The 14,011-nt window shown below is 41.9% G+C and overlaps 1 protein-coding gene across 4 annotated transcripts in view; it reads left to right on the plus strand.

Annotated features, from left to right (window-relative positions):
• The window catches only part of LOC130492897 (tetratricopeptide repeat protein 39B-like), a 68,414-nt gene that overhangs the window by 39,246 nt on the left and 15,157 nt on the right, over positions 1-14,011 (plus strand). For all 4 annotated transcript variants that reach the window (XM_056866662.1, XM_056866664.1, XM_056866663.1 and 1 more), the window contains 6 exons: positions 1,258-1,363; positions 2,060-2,125; positions 3,991-4,099; positions 8,625-8,692; positions 8,780-8,839; positions 12,809-12,970. In XM_056866662.1, the coding sequence (XP_056722640.1) occupies positions 1,258-1,363; positions 2,060-2,125; positions 3,991-4,099; positions 8,625-8,692; positions 8,780-8,839; positions 12,809-12,970 (571 nt within the window). The remainder of the gene's footprint in view (positions 1-1,257; positions 1,364-2,059; positions 2,126-3,990; positions 4,100-8,624; positions 8,693-8,779; positions 8,840-12,808; positions 12,971-14,011) is intronic.

The raw sequence follows: 14,011 nt of genomic DNA on the forward strand, positions 1-14,011 counted from the left end.
CCTTCCCCCATTACACAGAAGAGTTAATCACTTCACTGCAATAGAAAACCATTAAAATTTCTGTTTTGCTTGCTGAAGATTTTATGTTTATAGTCTTTAAATTTTGTTTATAGTTTTTAATTTTTTCAGCTAGTTTTAATGGGGCTTCTGTTGCTTTGTTGTTCATGTTGCAGCACATGTGCATGCTTTCCCCTGGGTCTCTGCTTGTCAGGGTTGCAGAGGTTTGCATTCTCATGGGACTTTGAACCTTTCTCCCCTTTTTGTCACCTGGGAAATGGGGAGACGCATTCTTCCTTTAATCCTTGGCTTCTGCTCCTTGAAGTTTGAAAGAAGATTGTTGAAGTAAAAGTGCTGCATTAAAGATGGAATGAATCCTAATTGAGACTGAGCTGGAGGAGCCACTTGTTAAAATAGTTTTACAACTACATTATACTAAAAGTCTGTGACCATCAAAATTTAATTCTCCCCTCCCAATGTTATGACTTTTACACAGGTTACTGAGGGGGTGTTGATGAGATGTAATTTCATCAAGATGCCATGCAAATTGATGTTGCTATACTGGATAAAAACAGTAAAATCTTTTGTTACCCTGCAGTCATGGGGGTTGCTGGTTAATCAAATGTACTGGATATTCAGCTTACTGCTGTCCCTTGCCCCTACCCAGAGGAATTTGTAGCATACAACCCCCACCCATTGCAACTACATTGTGACAGCCCCCATGTCTGGGGGACCTTTCCACCTTAGCCATCTAATGCAGCAGCCAGAGAAGTGGGCCAGCTGTCCAGGAACCCTCCAGCAGAGCCAGCTCCCAGTGGCTTGAGATAGGCTGGGTGGGAGGGAGGTACCCAAAGATGACATTAATGGGTAGCACCATGTGTCTGAAGCACGTCAGTGGTCAGAGGCATCAAGCAGACTGGCTGGAAAGGCAGAAATGAAGTGTGTGTGTGTGCCTGAAGACATGGAGTATGGTGGCTGGGGAAGGGGGAGCTTGCCCTCTTGGCATTTCTGGTTAACTGAGCATTCTGAATAACCAACTGCCAGATAACAAAGCTTTTACTGTAATAAGAATGTAATACAATAAACACTACAGTTAGGCCAGGCTAGATTGTATTACTTGATGAGTAATGAAGTAATTGCATTAAATTTATAACGATGCAGGTTAAATTTTAGAATTTGTACATTATTGTCTATTTTATTCATGCGCTTCCCATCATTACATTTAATTGGAAAACTTTCTCTCTCTCTTCAAATCAAAAGAGAATGTCATCAAGTTCTACAGATGACGCAGGATAGCAAAGGCACGAATGAAACCTACTACCAGTTTGAAGGGGGTGTGCAACTAGGAATAGGAGCATTCAATTTGGTATGTGTCTTTGACTCCAAACTATAAGCCAGCTATGATACATCATTTGCAACATAAAATATGGTTTGTGGTGCTATCATTTTTAAAGTAAATGTTTCCATTGAAATTTACAACTTTATTGTATTAAATTTAACTGAACTCAGTACTAGTTATCTAAATGTTATACTGAACGTTATACTCCCCTTCTCAAGTCGATTTTGCGATTGTAACTCAGGGGACCTAGATACCATTTGGCACTTTTTCATCATTTGTAAGAAATATAAAGTGGCCCGCCAGAAATGGATCTATAGGTATATTAAAAATGGAGCTCTGATACAAAGCAAGAGCTTGTAGGTAAGTTGCTAACAGATGTTGATCCAAATGTGTCCGTGGCGGTTGCAGAATTCTTGTCTATGGCATTAAATGGTATTATCTTTTTGAAATAATTTTTAACTTGTATTCTGATATAGTTAAAAATAAAAAAAATGAAATGAAATGTTATATATTATTTTAGTTATTTAGTTGTTAATTTATATACTATTTTTCTTTTTGCTTGTGACCTGTTGGTCTTTGAGCAGTAAATAAAATGATGATGATGAATGTTATACTGGAAGTATTTTCGAGTTTTAAAAATCCAGTGTGGATTTTCCTTTGTTTTGGTGTTTAGTTTTTAAGGCTAAAAAAATTGATGGGCAATTCGTTTCTCCTTTGTTACAGATGTTGTCCCTTTTACCAGGAAGAATACTTCGGCTTCTAGAATTTATTGGGTTTTCAGGCAATAGGGTATATTATTTATTTACATAATCACTAGTCCTTTGAGTTCAAAGCACTAATTTTTTAAGCCTTGATCATCTGTTTTAAAGCTACTTCAGTCCCTGCATTCATTATTGTTGCCTTTCAGTATATCATTATTGACAAAGCAGGTTGTGTTCTCAAGCATTTTTCCCTAACCAATCAAGGGAGCACCAGTTAAATCACTTTGAGGGCTACTTTTATACTTTTATTTATCCAAGAGAAGGTTGTGCCACTAACTTAAGCAGAGAAAAGATAGCGCATTAGAATCTTATCTTGATGATTCCATTTTCTTTATTCTTGTTCAACTCCATATTTTTTCCCATAGCACACACTCTCTTTTCTCGCTAAACACCTCTCTGTTAACCCTGTTTCTCCATACTGCATTTTTTCTTTGTACTACATTGTACACATTGTTTTTTCTTGGTGTGGTCACTACAGATCTGTACTAGCATCTGTTTCTCTCCCTCGTTTTATTTCCCCATCCATATATCTGTCTGTGCTCTTACCTCTCAGTCCCTCCGCCCCCGTTGTCTCTCAGTTCTCCTTTTATTTTCTCTCTTTGCTTTCCTTCTGCCTTGATTTCCATCTCTTCTATTATTCTTTGCTGAGTTTGGCAGAAGCCACATGGAAGCTTATCATTCATCCTGCAGTTCAGATTAGGGCTGTGCGTTCGGAAAAGCTGAACCAACACCCCCTCCCTGAAAAATATCTTATTGGTATTTTTTTGGTCCCCCCCCCTCCCCCAAATGGCGGCAATTTAAAGGGAGACAAAAAGTGGATACCCGAATCATGCCATATTTTTTCGACATGATTCGGGCCACTTTGGTCACGCTGCCAAATCCAAATTTTACTGATATATTTTTTTTTGCATACCCCTAGTTCAGATTTTAAGAGATTCTCATATGAACGTGGGCTATGCAGCATGACTGCCTCGTTGCAGCAGGCTGAAAAGTCTAGCATCCATTCTATTCTTTTGTATTCAGATAAAAGAGTTGTGTGGAAACAAAATTGCACATTTTCCCACTGAACTGTTTGGGCCTGTATAGGCTGCACATGTTCCACAAAGAGGTTGGAAAAGGCTACGGATAATATATACGGCATTTTTTCTCAGTGGACCATAAATAGGCAGGGAGGGTTCCAGAGATTAGCCTGTGTGCCTTTCATTGTGCAGGCTTCTATTAGGTAGAATTTATTAAATAAAAACTTTTGATGTTACACTGTATTCCAGTGTTAGGCAGGTCAGTGATCCATCCATGCTTCTTTATACAGAAGCTTTGCTTAAGCTTCTGCCAGGTCACAGATAAAACACAGATTGCTAAAAATGGGTTTACGTTTTATTAGATTGCATAGGTCATTTACAGAGGAATCCTAAGCAGGTCTATTCAGAAACCTACTCAAGTCTATTCAGTGGAGCTTATTCCCAAGAAAGTGCTCTTAGGAGAGTACTGTTGGTGTGTTATCTCTTTTGGGAAGTTGTTTGTAGTCTTTTTTGCTTACATAACCCATTTGTTCATAACCAGAGGATCAGTGTGGTAGAGTGGCTAGTGTTGAACTTGGAGGGGGGGGATCCCTGTTCCCTACTCCTTTATGAAGTTCACTGGGTAGTGAGTCTTGGAAATTTCTGTCTCTCAGCCTCACCTAATTTGCCAGGATATTGTAAGGCTCTGAGGTCTTTGAAGAAAGAATATAGCGATATAACTTACAGCACAAATCTTTAGGCTGCTGTACCTTCTGAATCTCAAGCTAACCGTTCTCCCTTTTCTTATGTCTTCCTTTCCCTACTATTTGAAATTGTTAGTACTCAAAATAAGAAAGTGCTGTTTCATCCTGTACAATTGTGTTATTGCTGATAGGAGGTGGGTCTCCAACAATTACGAGAAGGAGCTTCTGGTGCCAGCCTGCGGGCCATACTGTGTACTTTCACCCTGCTGCTATACCACACCTACGTTTCATTAATCCTGGGTAAGAAATATAAAGGTTCTCCGCTGTGAGGTTACTCATGGGAAGGCATTATTTTAACTTAGTTTTTAGTATATAATTTTATTTGTTTGTTGTTTGAACTTGTTTTTAGTTTGTGCGTAGTTTCTCACTGGAGTTTGAATAGTAATGTAAACCATTTAAATTTTTTATTTTATTCAACTTATACCCTGCTCTCTCCCAACACAAGTCAGGCTCAGGGTGGCTCCCAGCCAATAATTATGTGTGTGTGTGTGTGTGTGTTAAGTGCTTCCGACGCATGGCGACCCTATGAATCAATGTCCTCCAAAGTGTCTTATCCTTAACAGCCTTGCTCACATCTTGCAAACTGAGGGCCATGGCTTCTTTTATAGAGTCAGTCCATCTCTTGTTGGGTCTTCCTCTTTTCCTGCTACCTTCAACTTTTCCAAGCATAATTGTCTTTTCCAGTGACTCTTGTCTTCTCATAAAGTGTCCAAAGTACAACAGCCTCAGTTTAGTCATTTTAGCTTCTAGGGTCAGTTCAGGCTTGATTTGATCTATAACCCACTGATTTGTTTTTTTGGCGGTCCAGGGTATCCGTAACATTCTCCTCCAATACCACATTTCAAAGGGATCTACTTTCTTCCTATCAGCTTTCTTCATTGTCCAGCTCTCAAACCCATACAGAGTAATAGGGAATATGATGGCATGAATGAACTTAATCTTGGTGGCCAGTGACACATCCTTACACTTCAGAATCTTTTCTAGCTTCTTCATGGCTGCCCTTCCCAGTCTCAATTTCCTTCTGATTTCTTGGCTGCAGTCTCCCTTTTGGTTGATGATGGAACTAAGGAATAGAAAGTCTTCAACAATTTCAATTTCCTCATTGTCAACCTTAAAGTTGTGTAATTCTCCTGTAATCATTACTTCTGTCTTCTTGATGTTCAGCTGTAGTCCTGCTTTGGCACTGTCTCTTTTAACTTTGAGCAGTAGTTGTTTCAAGTCTTTGCTATTTTCTGCCAGTAGTGTAGCATCATCAGCATATCTCAAATTGTTAATGTTCCTCCCCCCAATTTTCACTCCACCTTCATCTAAATCTAATCCAGCTTTCCTAATGATATATTCTGCATACAGATTGAAGAAGTAGGGAGATAAAATACATCCTTGTCTAACACCTTTGCCAATTGGAAACCATTCTGTTTCTCCATATTCTGTCCTAACGGTGGCCTCTTGTCCAGAATACAGATTGCGCATCAAAACGATCAGCTGTTGTGGCACACCCATTTCCTTTAAAACCAGCCATAGCTTTTCGTGATCCACACAGTCAAAAGCTTTGCTGTAATCTATGAAACACAAGCTGATTTTCTTCTGAAATTCTCTTGTATGCTCCACTAACCAACATAAGTTTGCAATATCATCTCCAGTGCCTCTTCTTCTTCTGAATCCAGCTTGAACATCAGGCATTTCTTGTTCCGTATATGGTAACAGTCTTTGTTGTAAGATTTTGAGCATCACTTTACTTGTGTGAGAAATTAATTCGATGGTCCGATAGTTGCTGCAATCTTTGACATCTCCTTTCTTGGGAATTGGGATGTAAATTGATCGTTTCCAGTCTGTGGGCCATTGTTTTGTTTTCCATATTTGTTGGCATATTCTTGTCAAGATTTTAATGGACTCCGTTTCTGTGGCTTGGATTAGCTCTATTGATATCCCATCTGCTCCTGGTGATTTATTTCTCCCAATTGCTCTCAGTGCAGCTTTTACTTCACTTTCTAATACTGTGGGTTCTTCTTCAAAAGATTCTTCTTGGAAGGAATCGGTCATCCTTTCATCTTTTATGTATAGTTCTTCAGTGTATTGTTCTTACCTTTTCTTTATTTTGTCCTGTTCAGTTAATGTATTTCCGTGTTGATCATTCATTATCTGTACCACAGTTGGCTCCTGGTCTTGTTTTGGCCGAGAGAATAGAGCTTCTCCATCTTCTGCTTCAAATTATGTAATCTATTTGATTCCATACTGGCTGTCTGGTGATGTCCACGTATACAATTGTCTATTTGGTTGCCTGAAACATGGGTTTGCAATGAACAAATTGTTGTCTTCACAGAATTCTGAGTCGTTCTCCTTCTTCATTCTGTGCTCCTAGCCCAAATCTGCCAACAACATTTGATTCTGCCTTGTTTCCTACTTTTGCATTCCAGTCACCTATGATTATCAGCACATCTTGTTTAGGTGTGTGATCAATTTCTTCCTGAACACTTGCATAAAAACTTTCAGTTTCTTCCTCATCAGCATCTGTAGTTGGGGCATAAACTTGAATAATGCTTATGTTGACAGGCTTTCCCTGAAGGCTCATTGATATTATTTGGTCAGTCTTTGCATTATACCTCCTGATTGCCTTTGCTACATCTTGCCTCACTATTAATGCAACTCCGTTTCTTCTGTTTTTGTCAGTCCCGAGTAAAACACTTTGTAATTTTCTGATTAAAAATGTCCTAATCCAGTCCACTGTAGTTCACTTACTCCCAGGATTGAAATGTTTAAACGTTCCATTTCTCACATTCCATGTTCCTATTATATGCGACGAACAGCTTTGGACTTTCCTTTTGCATCCATTCACATCAACCACTGAACGTCCTTTCGGCTTTAGTCCAGTCGCGTCATTAAGAACAACGCTACTCGTACTTGTCCTCCACTCTTCCCCAGTAGCTGATTGAGTGCCTTCTGACCTGGGGGTCTCATCTTCCAGCACTATATCTTTTTTTCATTTTGGATTTGTCTCATCATAGGGTTTTCAAGGTAAAGGTTGGTCAGAAGTGCTTTACTATTGCCTTCTTCACAGTACTAACCAGGGTTAGCAGTAGTGGCACTGCCATTGTCTTCGAAAGATCCTCCGCCAATGTCACCTTCCACTACTGCTGCTGCCTAGTAGCTAAACTTCAAGGATTCCTCTGCCCTCATCACCATTGGAACTGCCTGTTCTCTTCTGCTGATGTGGCCATTGATCCCTGAAGTGGGTGGACACATCTTCGTCTGGTGTCTCAGCTGTGACCATTCCATCTTGAGTAACTCTGCTGGGAGTCTAGTCTCTTGTCTACACACACATACACACACATTCCCAATAAAATTATTAGAAGTGAATAAAACAGATTCCTATTAAAACCCAGAGATCCATTCCATTATCTTCTGGTGCCCCCAATAGTTGTATTCAGGTATAATCGAAGAAAAGTTAAAAATGTGGGACCTGCGGGGGGGGGGGAGGAGAAGGAGTAGGACAAGGAGGGAGGCCAGCTAGATGTGTAGGCCATCGCTGCCCTCAACTGTACGCCTGGCGGAACATCTCTGTCTTGCAGGCCCTGTGGAACTGAGCCAAGTCCCGCTGGGCCTGGGTCTCACTAGACAGAGAGTTCCACCAGGCCAGGGCCAGAGCTGAAAAAGCCCTCGCCCTGGTTGAGGACAGCTGAATAGCTCTGGGACCAGGAGCCACCAAGAGATTGCTTCCCTGAGAGCGTAACACTCTCTTGGGGTATACTGGGAGAGGTGGCCCCGTAGATACGAGGGCTTTAAAGGGCTTTAAAGGTCAGTACCAAAACCTTGAACCTGATCCGGTACTCAATCAGGAGCCAGTGTAGCTGGCAGAGCACAGGTGCTATATGTGCTCTCCATGGAGTCACTGTGAGGACCTGTGCCGCTGCATTCTACACCAGTTGTAATTTCCAGAGCAGCCTCAAAGGAAGCCCTGCATAGGGCGAGTTACTGTAGTCTAACCTGGATGTGACTGTTGCATGGATCAGTGTAGCTAGGTCTGAGTGGGCCAGATAAGGAGCCAACTGCCGGGCCTGGCGAAGGTGGAAAAATGCCATCCTGGCAGTGTTTGTGATCTGGGCCTCCAAAGGAAGCCTTGGTTAGGTTTAACTGGAATTAATAGCAGTACTGAATGAATAGCAGTTAACAGTGTGGTACTAAACAGAGTTACGGCTTTTCTAAATCCATCGCAGTCAGTGGGCTTATAAGGGTTTATTTTAGGATGACAGTGGAAAAGAAAGAGAGAAAGAGGTAAATTTGTTCTAGGAAGGATTGGGTTGCATGGGGGAAAGGAGCAGGTATTCTCAAGACTGGCTTCTAGTGTCTGGTGCTTGAGGTGAGCCTGCCTGTACCAGCTCTCAATAAGTGAAAAATTGTTGAGCACTTTATACATTGAAAAGCTTGAACATGGATGGATTTTTAAAGTTTTAAGTCTAATTCAAGAATCAAATTGCAAGAATGTTTTGTTCACTCATGTTCACTTATAGTACAACCTATTGGTAGTAGTTCATTAATTTTTGTTATGTATTCTACAGAAAATAGATTTTATTATACAAATGAAATGGAATGCATTTATAGTAAATCTACAGAAACTTACTTGCAATCCTTAACAGTTACACCCTTCTAGGCCCGTTAACTTGAGAGGATTTAGAAGGGTATAAGTCTGCTTAAGATGGCACTGTTATTGGATTAATCTTCAGTTCTGATATATAATCAGTTCTCAGAGAGTTTTTTGTTATGTTTAAAGGAACTGGGGAATCCAACCTCTTAGAAGCAGAGACTCTCCTTCAGCCTTACCTCCAGAAGTTTCCGAAGGTAGGGTTTTGTGTTCATTTTTGGCATTTTTTAAAGTAATTTCTTGGTATTATTAAAAATGTGATTTGTCATTTTCTTTTCTTCCAGGGTGCCCTCATTCTATTTTATGATGCCAGAATAGACATTTTAAAAGGAAATTTTGAAAAGGTAACAGCCCCCTGTCCTCTTATAATACAATTTAATGGTGGTGTAGCTTTGAGGAACATTTTAAGAACTATTTTCTACCATTCACATTAGTGCAAAAACTGCTTCAATCATGGTTCTACTGAAACCAGTGAAAGTCAGTAGCTTCCTGTGTAACTATTTATGAAAAACCTAAGATGCTGTTGTGCCAGTGTAATGCCTTTGATGACTGAGAAGGTTGTTTTTGACAATTTTTGCCTCCTCTTCTAATCCCATGTAGTTTATGAAGGTTCTCTAACCCATCCTAGGAATGGGGGGCGGTGTCACTTGAATGCAGCATCAAAAAAGAATGTCCTTCTAAATGAGTTTTTTTCACTCACAGTAATTTAGATCTAGTCTAGTATGTTTACTCCATTTTTAGTGAAACCTTTAGAAGTGGGATTGCTAGTTAATGGTGACATTAGTTTGAAGTTAATATCTAGAGAATTGAGGCAACCCACTTCATATCTATCTATCTATCTATCTATCTATCTATCCATCTATCCATCTATCCATCTATCCATCTATCCATCTATCCATCTATCCATCTATCCATCTATCCATCTATCCATCTATCCATCTATCCATCTATCTATCTATCTATCTATCTATCTATCTATCTATCCATCCATCCATCCATCCATCCATCCATCCATCCATCCATCCATCCATCCATCCATCCATCCATCCATCCATCCATCCACAGAGAGAGGGAGATAAATAATGGGATGTGGAATGGTATGATCTCAGAAGGCAAGCAGAGTTGGTACTTGAATGGGAGACTGTGACTGATAAGGGGTTAACCAGCAGCAAGAGCTGACAGAGCAAGAGTGGGCGGAGCCAGAGAGCTGACACTCTTGAGTTCTGAGAGACAGAAGCATTCAGAGCTGGGTGAGGAGACGAAGAAGAAGCGAGATTATACTCTGTGAACCTGAGGAGACGAAGAAGAAGCGTGATTATACTCTGTGAACCTGAGGGTTCAGTGAAAGCCAAAGCTATTGACATACACAACCTATGGGAGTGACAGGAGAGAGAACTGGGTTAGAGAGGGCCCATTCTCAAGTCACAAGGGGAATTAGTCTCCGAGGTAGAGCTATTCCAGTAGCAGGAAGGTGTGGAGGATTACATCCGCTAAGGTGGGGTAATCAGAGAGAGAGAGCTAGGCTGGGGACAGAGTCTGCAAGTCCGAAGCTGAATGACAGACTGAGAGTCTGAAAATCTGAATAGTAGTTCTAAGGGATAGAACTAAAGCTGAAGCTGAATGTGTATAATAGTTCTGTGTATATAGAACTATATATGTGTGTGTGTGTATATATAGATACATACACATATATAATTATTAAATCAACTTTTAGCTATTAAGCAATATCATTTTGTAATTTGCATGGATTTTTGGGGATATGCTGTGTTTCAAATTTTAGTGAGTGTAAGGCTCATCCACATTAGTATCTGGAAAATGATACAAATGATTTCTACAGAAATATGTGTTTAAATACCTCCCTGAAAATTGATGAACCGTAGAATTTGATTAGGAAGCAGATGTATTCAAAGAAAACAATTCTTATACTAGCTGTAGTAATTAAAATGTAAATGTTAATGACCTCCTCTGTGGTATAGTATAGAATTCTGTATCTGCTGGACAAGACAAGAGGCATCTGTTTTAAAGCATGAGATTGGATCTGCAAGTAGAATGGAAGGGATCTTTGCTGACCCCCCCCCCTTTACGGCCCCTGAAAAACTTTTTCTCAAGGGTTATTTATTCACTGAACTTGTATGCCTTCCCTGCAGAGCAGGTCCCTGGAGAGATGAATTGGGACCCTTCAGAACAGTGTAGATATGTGGTGCACTGTAGAGGCCTGAAGTGGGTTGGAGGAATGTGTGGTGATCTCCCTGCCTTGTGCAAATTCCTGCTCCATTTGTGGAACAGTTTGTGCAAGAGTAGAGGGCTGATTTCTGCCATTTCCCCCTTTCTACTACAACTTCCAATCCTCCATCCCAAGGATCCCTAACTTTCAGGAGTGGCTTTCAGGGAGATGCAGGGGAGTAAAGGAACAAGCTCAAGGTGACAAATTGTCCCTTTCAGATTTTGCACCTAACCCAGAATGTTTTCGGTGACCTAAGTTTAAAAATGCCCTGACCTGGATGGCCCAGGCTAGCCTGATCTCGTCAGATCTCGGAAGCTAAGCAGGGTCAACCCTGGTTAGTATTTGGATGGGAGACTACCAAGGAAGTCCAGGGTTGCTGTGCAGAGGAAGGCACTGGCAAACCACCTCTGTTAGTCTCTTGCCTTGAAAACCCCATAAGGGGTCGCCGTAAGTCGTGTCACGCGGGCAAGTGACTCCCCCGGGGCCCGAGGTCGCTGCCCGCGAGGAGGAGGGGGTTGAGACGACTTCTTCCGCCTCAGACCAGTCGGAAGGAGAGTCAGAGCTGGTCTCTCCTCCCGATTCAGCCAGTGTGCCTGCGAGCCCTCAGCTCCTGCAACCACTGGCCTCTCTATCCTCCCCGGCGTCCCTCTCTCTCCCCCCTTTTATCCTCTCAGCCAGCGAGGCTCTAGCTTAGGCCCCGCCCCTGCCCCACCACCCGGAAGCCACCCAAATAGCCGTTGTCCCCGGCCGGCTGCGTCTGCCCCGCCCTGTAGTGGCGAGTGTGGGGCGCGGACTGACCGAACGCGGGCCCGCCCGTGGATCAGCTGGTGGGCTGGCCAATCCTCCTCAGCTAGGCGGCTGTCGCGTCCGAAGGGCTCTGTGCTGCCCCAGGGATGCTGGTGCCGGCTCTGCATCCCGCTCCTGCTGCTGCGGGGGAGCCGGCGCGCCGCCCTCGGCCCCGTCCTCGGCCCGGCCCTGGAAGAAAAAAGGGACGTGCCACAGGTGAGGCTGCGGGCCGGGGGAAAGCCGGGGAGCCGGCTGCGCGGTCTGGTGGGCGGGGAGGATGCCCCGACTCCGGCGAGCCGGCTGCGAGGTCCGGGGAGCGGGGAGGACGCCCCGACTCCGGTGAGCCGGCTGTGAGGTCCGGGGAGCGGGGTGAGAGCCCCGTCGCCGGACAAGTCGGCTGCGACTTGACGGCACTTTACACACACACACAAGTTTAAAAATAAGCAAAAATTCAATTCTTCCCAAGGTTACATAAAGACTAGGTAAAGCCTAATAAGACAGCTAGTGGTACTCATTTTAATCTCAGATTTGAAGTTACCACTGGTTACATTAAAGGAGCCACTTTAAAGGTCTTAATGAATTTTACATAAGAGAACAAAACCCTTAGAAAAGTTAGGTATTTTCTGTTCCTTCCTACCTAATACCATCAGTTAGAGGTGTCAGAAGTGTACACCATCCCTAGCATCAGCCTGGTCTGAGAATATCATTTGTGTACTTTGAACCTCATACATTTAAGCAAACTAGTTTTGTATCAGATGTGTAAAATCCTGTTTAGGTTTCTGATTGACAAACTGGGTCTAATAAATCCTTCTCTTAATGTTGGTTTTTAAAGACCACCACCCTAGAATCTGATGGATCAGAGGATGATGATATTCTCATCACCACTACCAGCTGTGAATCTTAGACCTTAAATATTCTAAGTCATTGGCTACTTTCTTGATAGTCTTAAAGTCAGCAACTTTGTACTTATTGTGTGTGTAAAGTGCTGTCAAGTCGCAGCCAACTTATGGCAATTCAGAAGGGGTTTCAAGGCAGGAGACTAACAGAGGTGGTTTGCCATTGCCTTCCTCTGCATAATGACCCTGGTATTCCTTGGAGGTCTCCCATGCAAATACTAACCAGGGCCGACCCTGCTTAGCTTCTGAGATCTGACAAGATCAGGCTAGCCTGAGCCATCCAGGTCAGGGCTTGTATTTATTAAGTAGCCATAATTTTGAATGATGTACATTTTAAAAGACAGATACTGCTTGTTGATATGTAATGTGGTTTGCTTGTTGATATGTAATGTGGTTTTGAATTTTAGGCTCAGGTGACATTCCAGGAATGTATTGCAGCCCAGCAAGAGTGGAAACAGATACATCACCTCTGCTACTGGGAGCTGATGTGGTGCTATTCCTTCCAGCAGAACTGGCTTCAAGCATATCGGTATGCAGATTTGCTTTGCAAAGAAAGCAGGTGGTCAAAGGTAAATGGGTGAGTGGATGCTGTTATGGTGGTGAGAGTGGCTTCATTGTAACAGCCTATACTAATTTATAGGTTAGCATAGGCCTACTAGAAGATTAAAAGAAGCAATTTATTCAAGGAATTTCTAAGCCTTCCAGTAATTTAATGTGTATATTGAAATTCAAGTACTCAGGTGCTTCAGCACCTCTTAGTACTTTTTCCTGCTGTGAATTTGATCCAGAACTGACTAAAATAATGTTGATTTGTCCAACAAACTGAGCTTCAGCAATGGATTTTCAGAAAATGATGTGGACATAAATGTAGAGGGCATCAAAACTGGCTTTGAATGAATTACCATGAAGATAGTGTGATAGTTTCCTGGAGCTAGGAAATCAAAAGGAATTCTTGTCACTTTCCCACCTTCCCTACTGCATTGGGGTTCAAAGAGATAGAAATTCTGGTTTGGGTATAAAAATCCCTACACAAGTTTGTGACTGATAGTTATGAGATAACACAGACAAGTTGGTTTTCTTCTAAACAAGAATGAAGTTTATTAAATCCAAAGTGAATTAAATACTGACTGTTTATTTAGTGATGTGGGATATCATATTTTTTGAACAGTTCATGTCGTAGATGGGAGGAAAACCCTTTCCCGGACAAGCTTTTAATACTCTGTTACACCCTGGTTATATGTGGCAAATAATCCACAGCACTCAGCTGTAGTTTCATTAGCACTCTCTTATCTCTAGGACAGTGTAAGGGGACCTGAATTAATAATGTGGTCCCTACACTGTCCTTAAAAGTACTCTCCTGTTAAGCTAATCCTTCAATGAACTCTCCCCTCTATTGCCACTTTCAACCATCAGCTGAGCAAACCTAACTCTCCATTGACCAAAACAACTGTTGGATTTTACTGTATTTCCTAGTTCTCAGCTACCTTTGGCTGGTTCAGAACTCCACTCTCACTGGCTCCTTCAAATTTTCATGGTTGTACCTATCACAGAGAGACATATATTTCTGTTGAAATTCAACATGTTACAAAATTGTTTGGAGAACTGAGTCA

This window comes from Euleptes europaea, unplaced genomic scaffold, assembly GCF_029931775.1.
Source record: "Euleptes europaea isolate rEulEur1 unplaced genomic scaffold, rEulEur1.hap1 H_1, whole genome shotgun sequence".
NCBI classification, from domain to species: Eukaryota; Metazoa; Chordata; class Lepidosauria; order Squamata; family Sphaerodactylidae; genus Euleptes; species Euleptes europaea.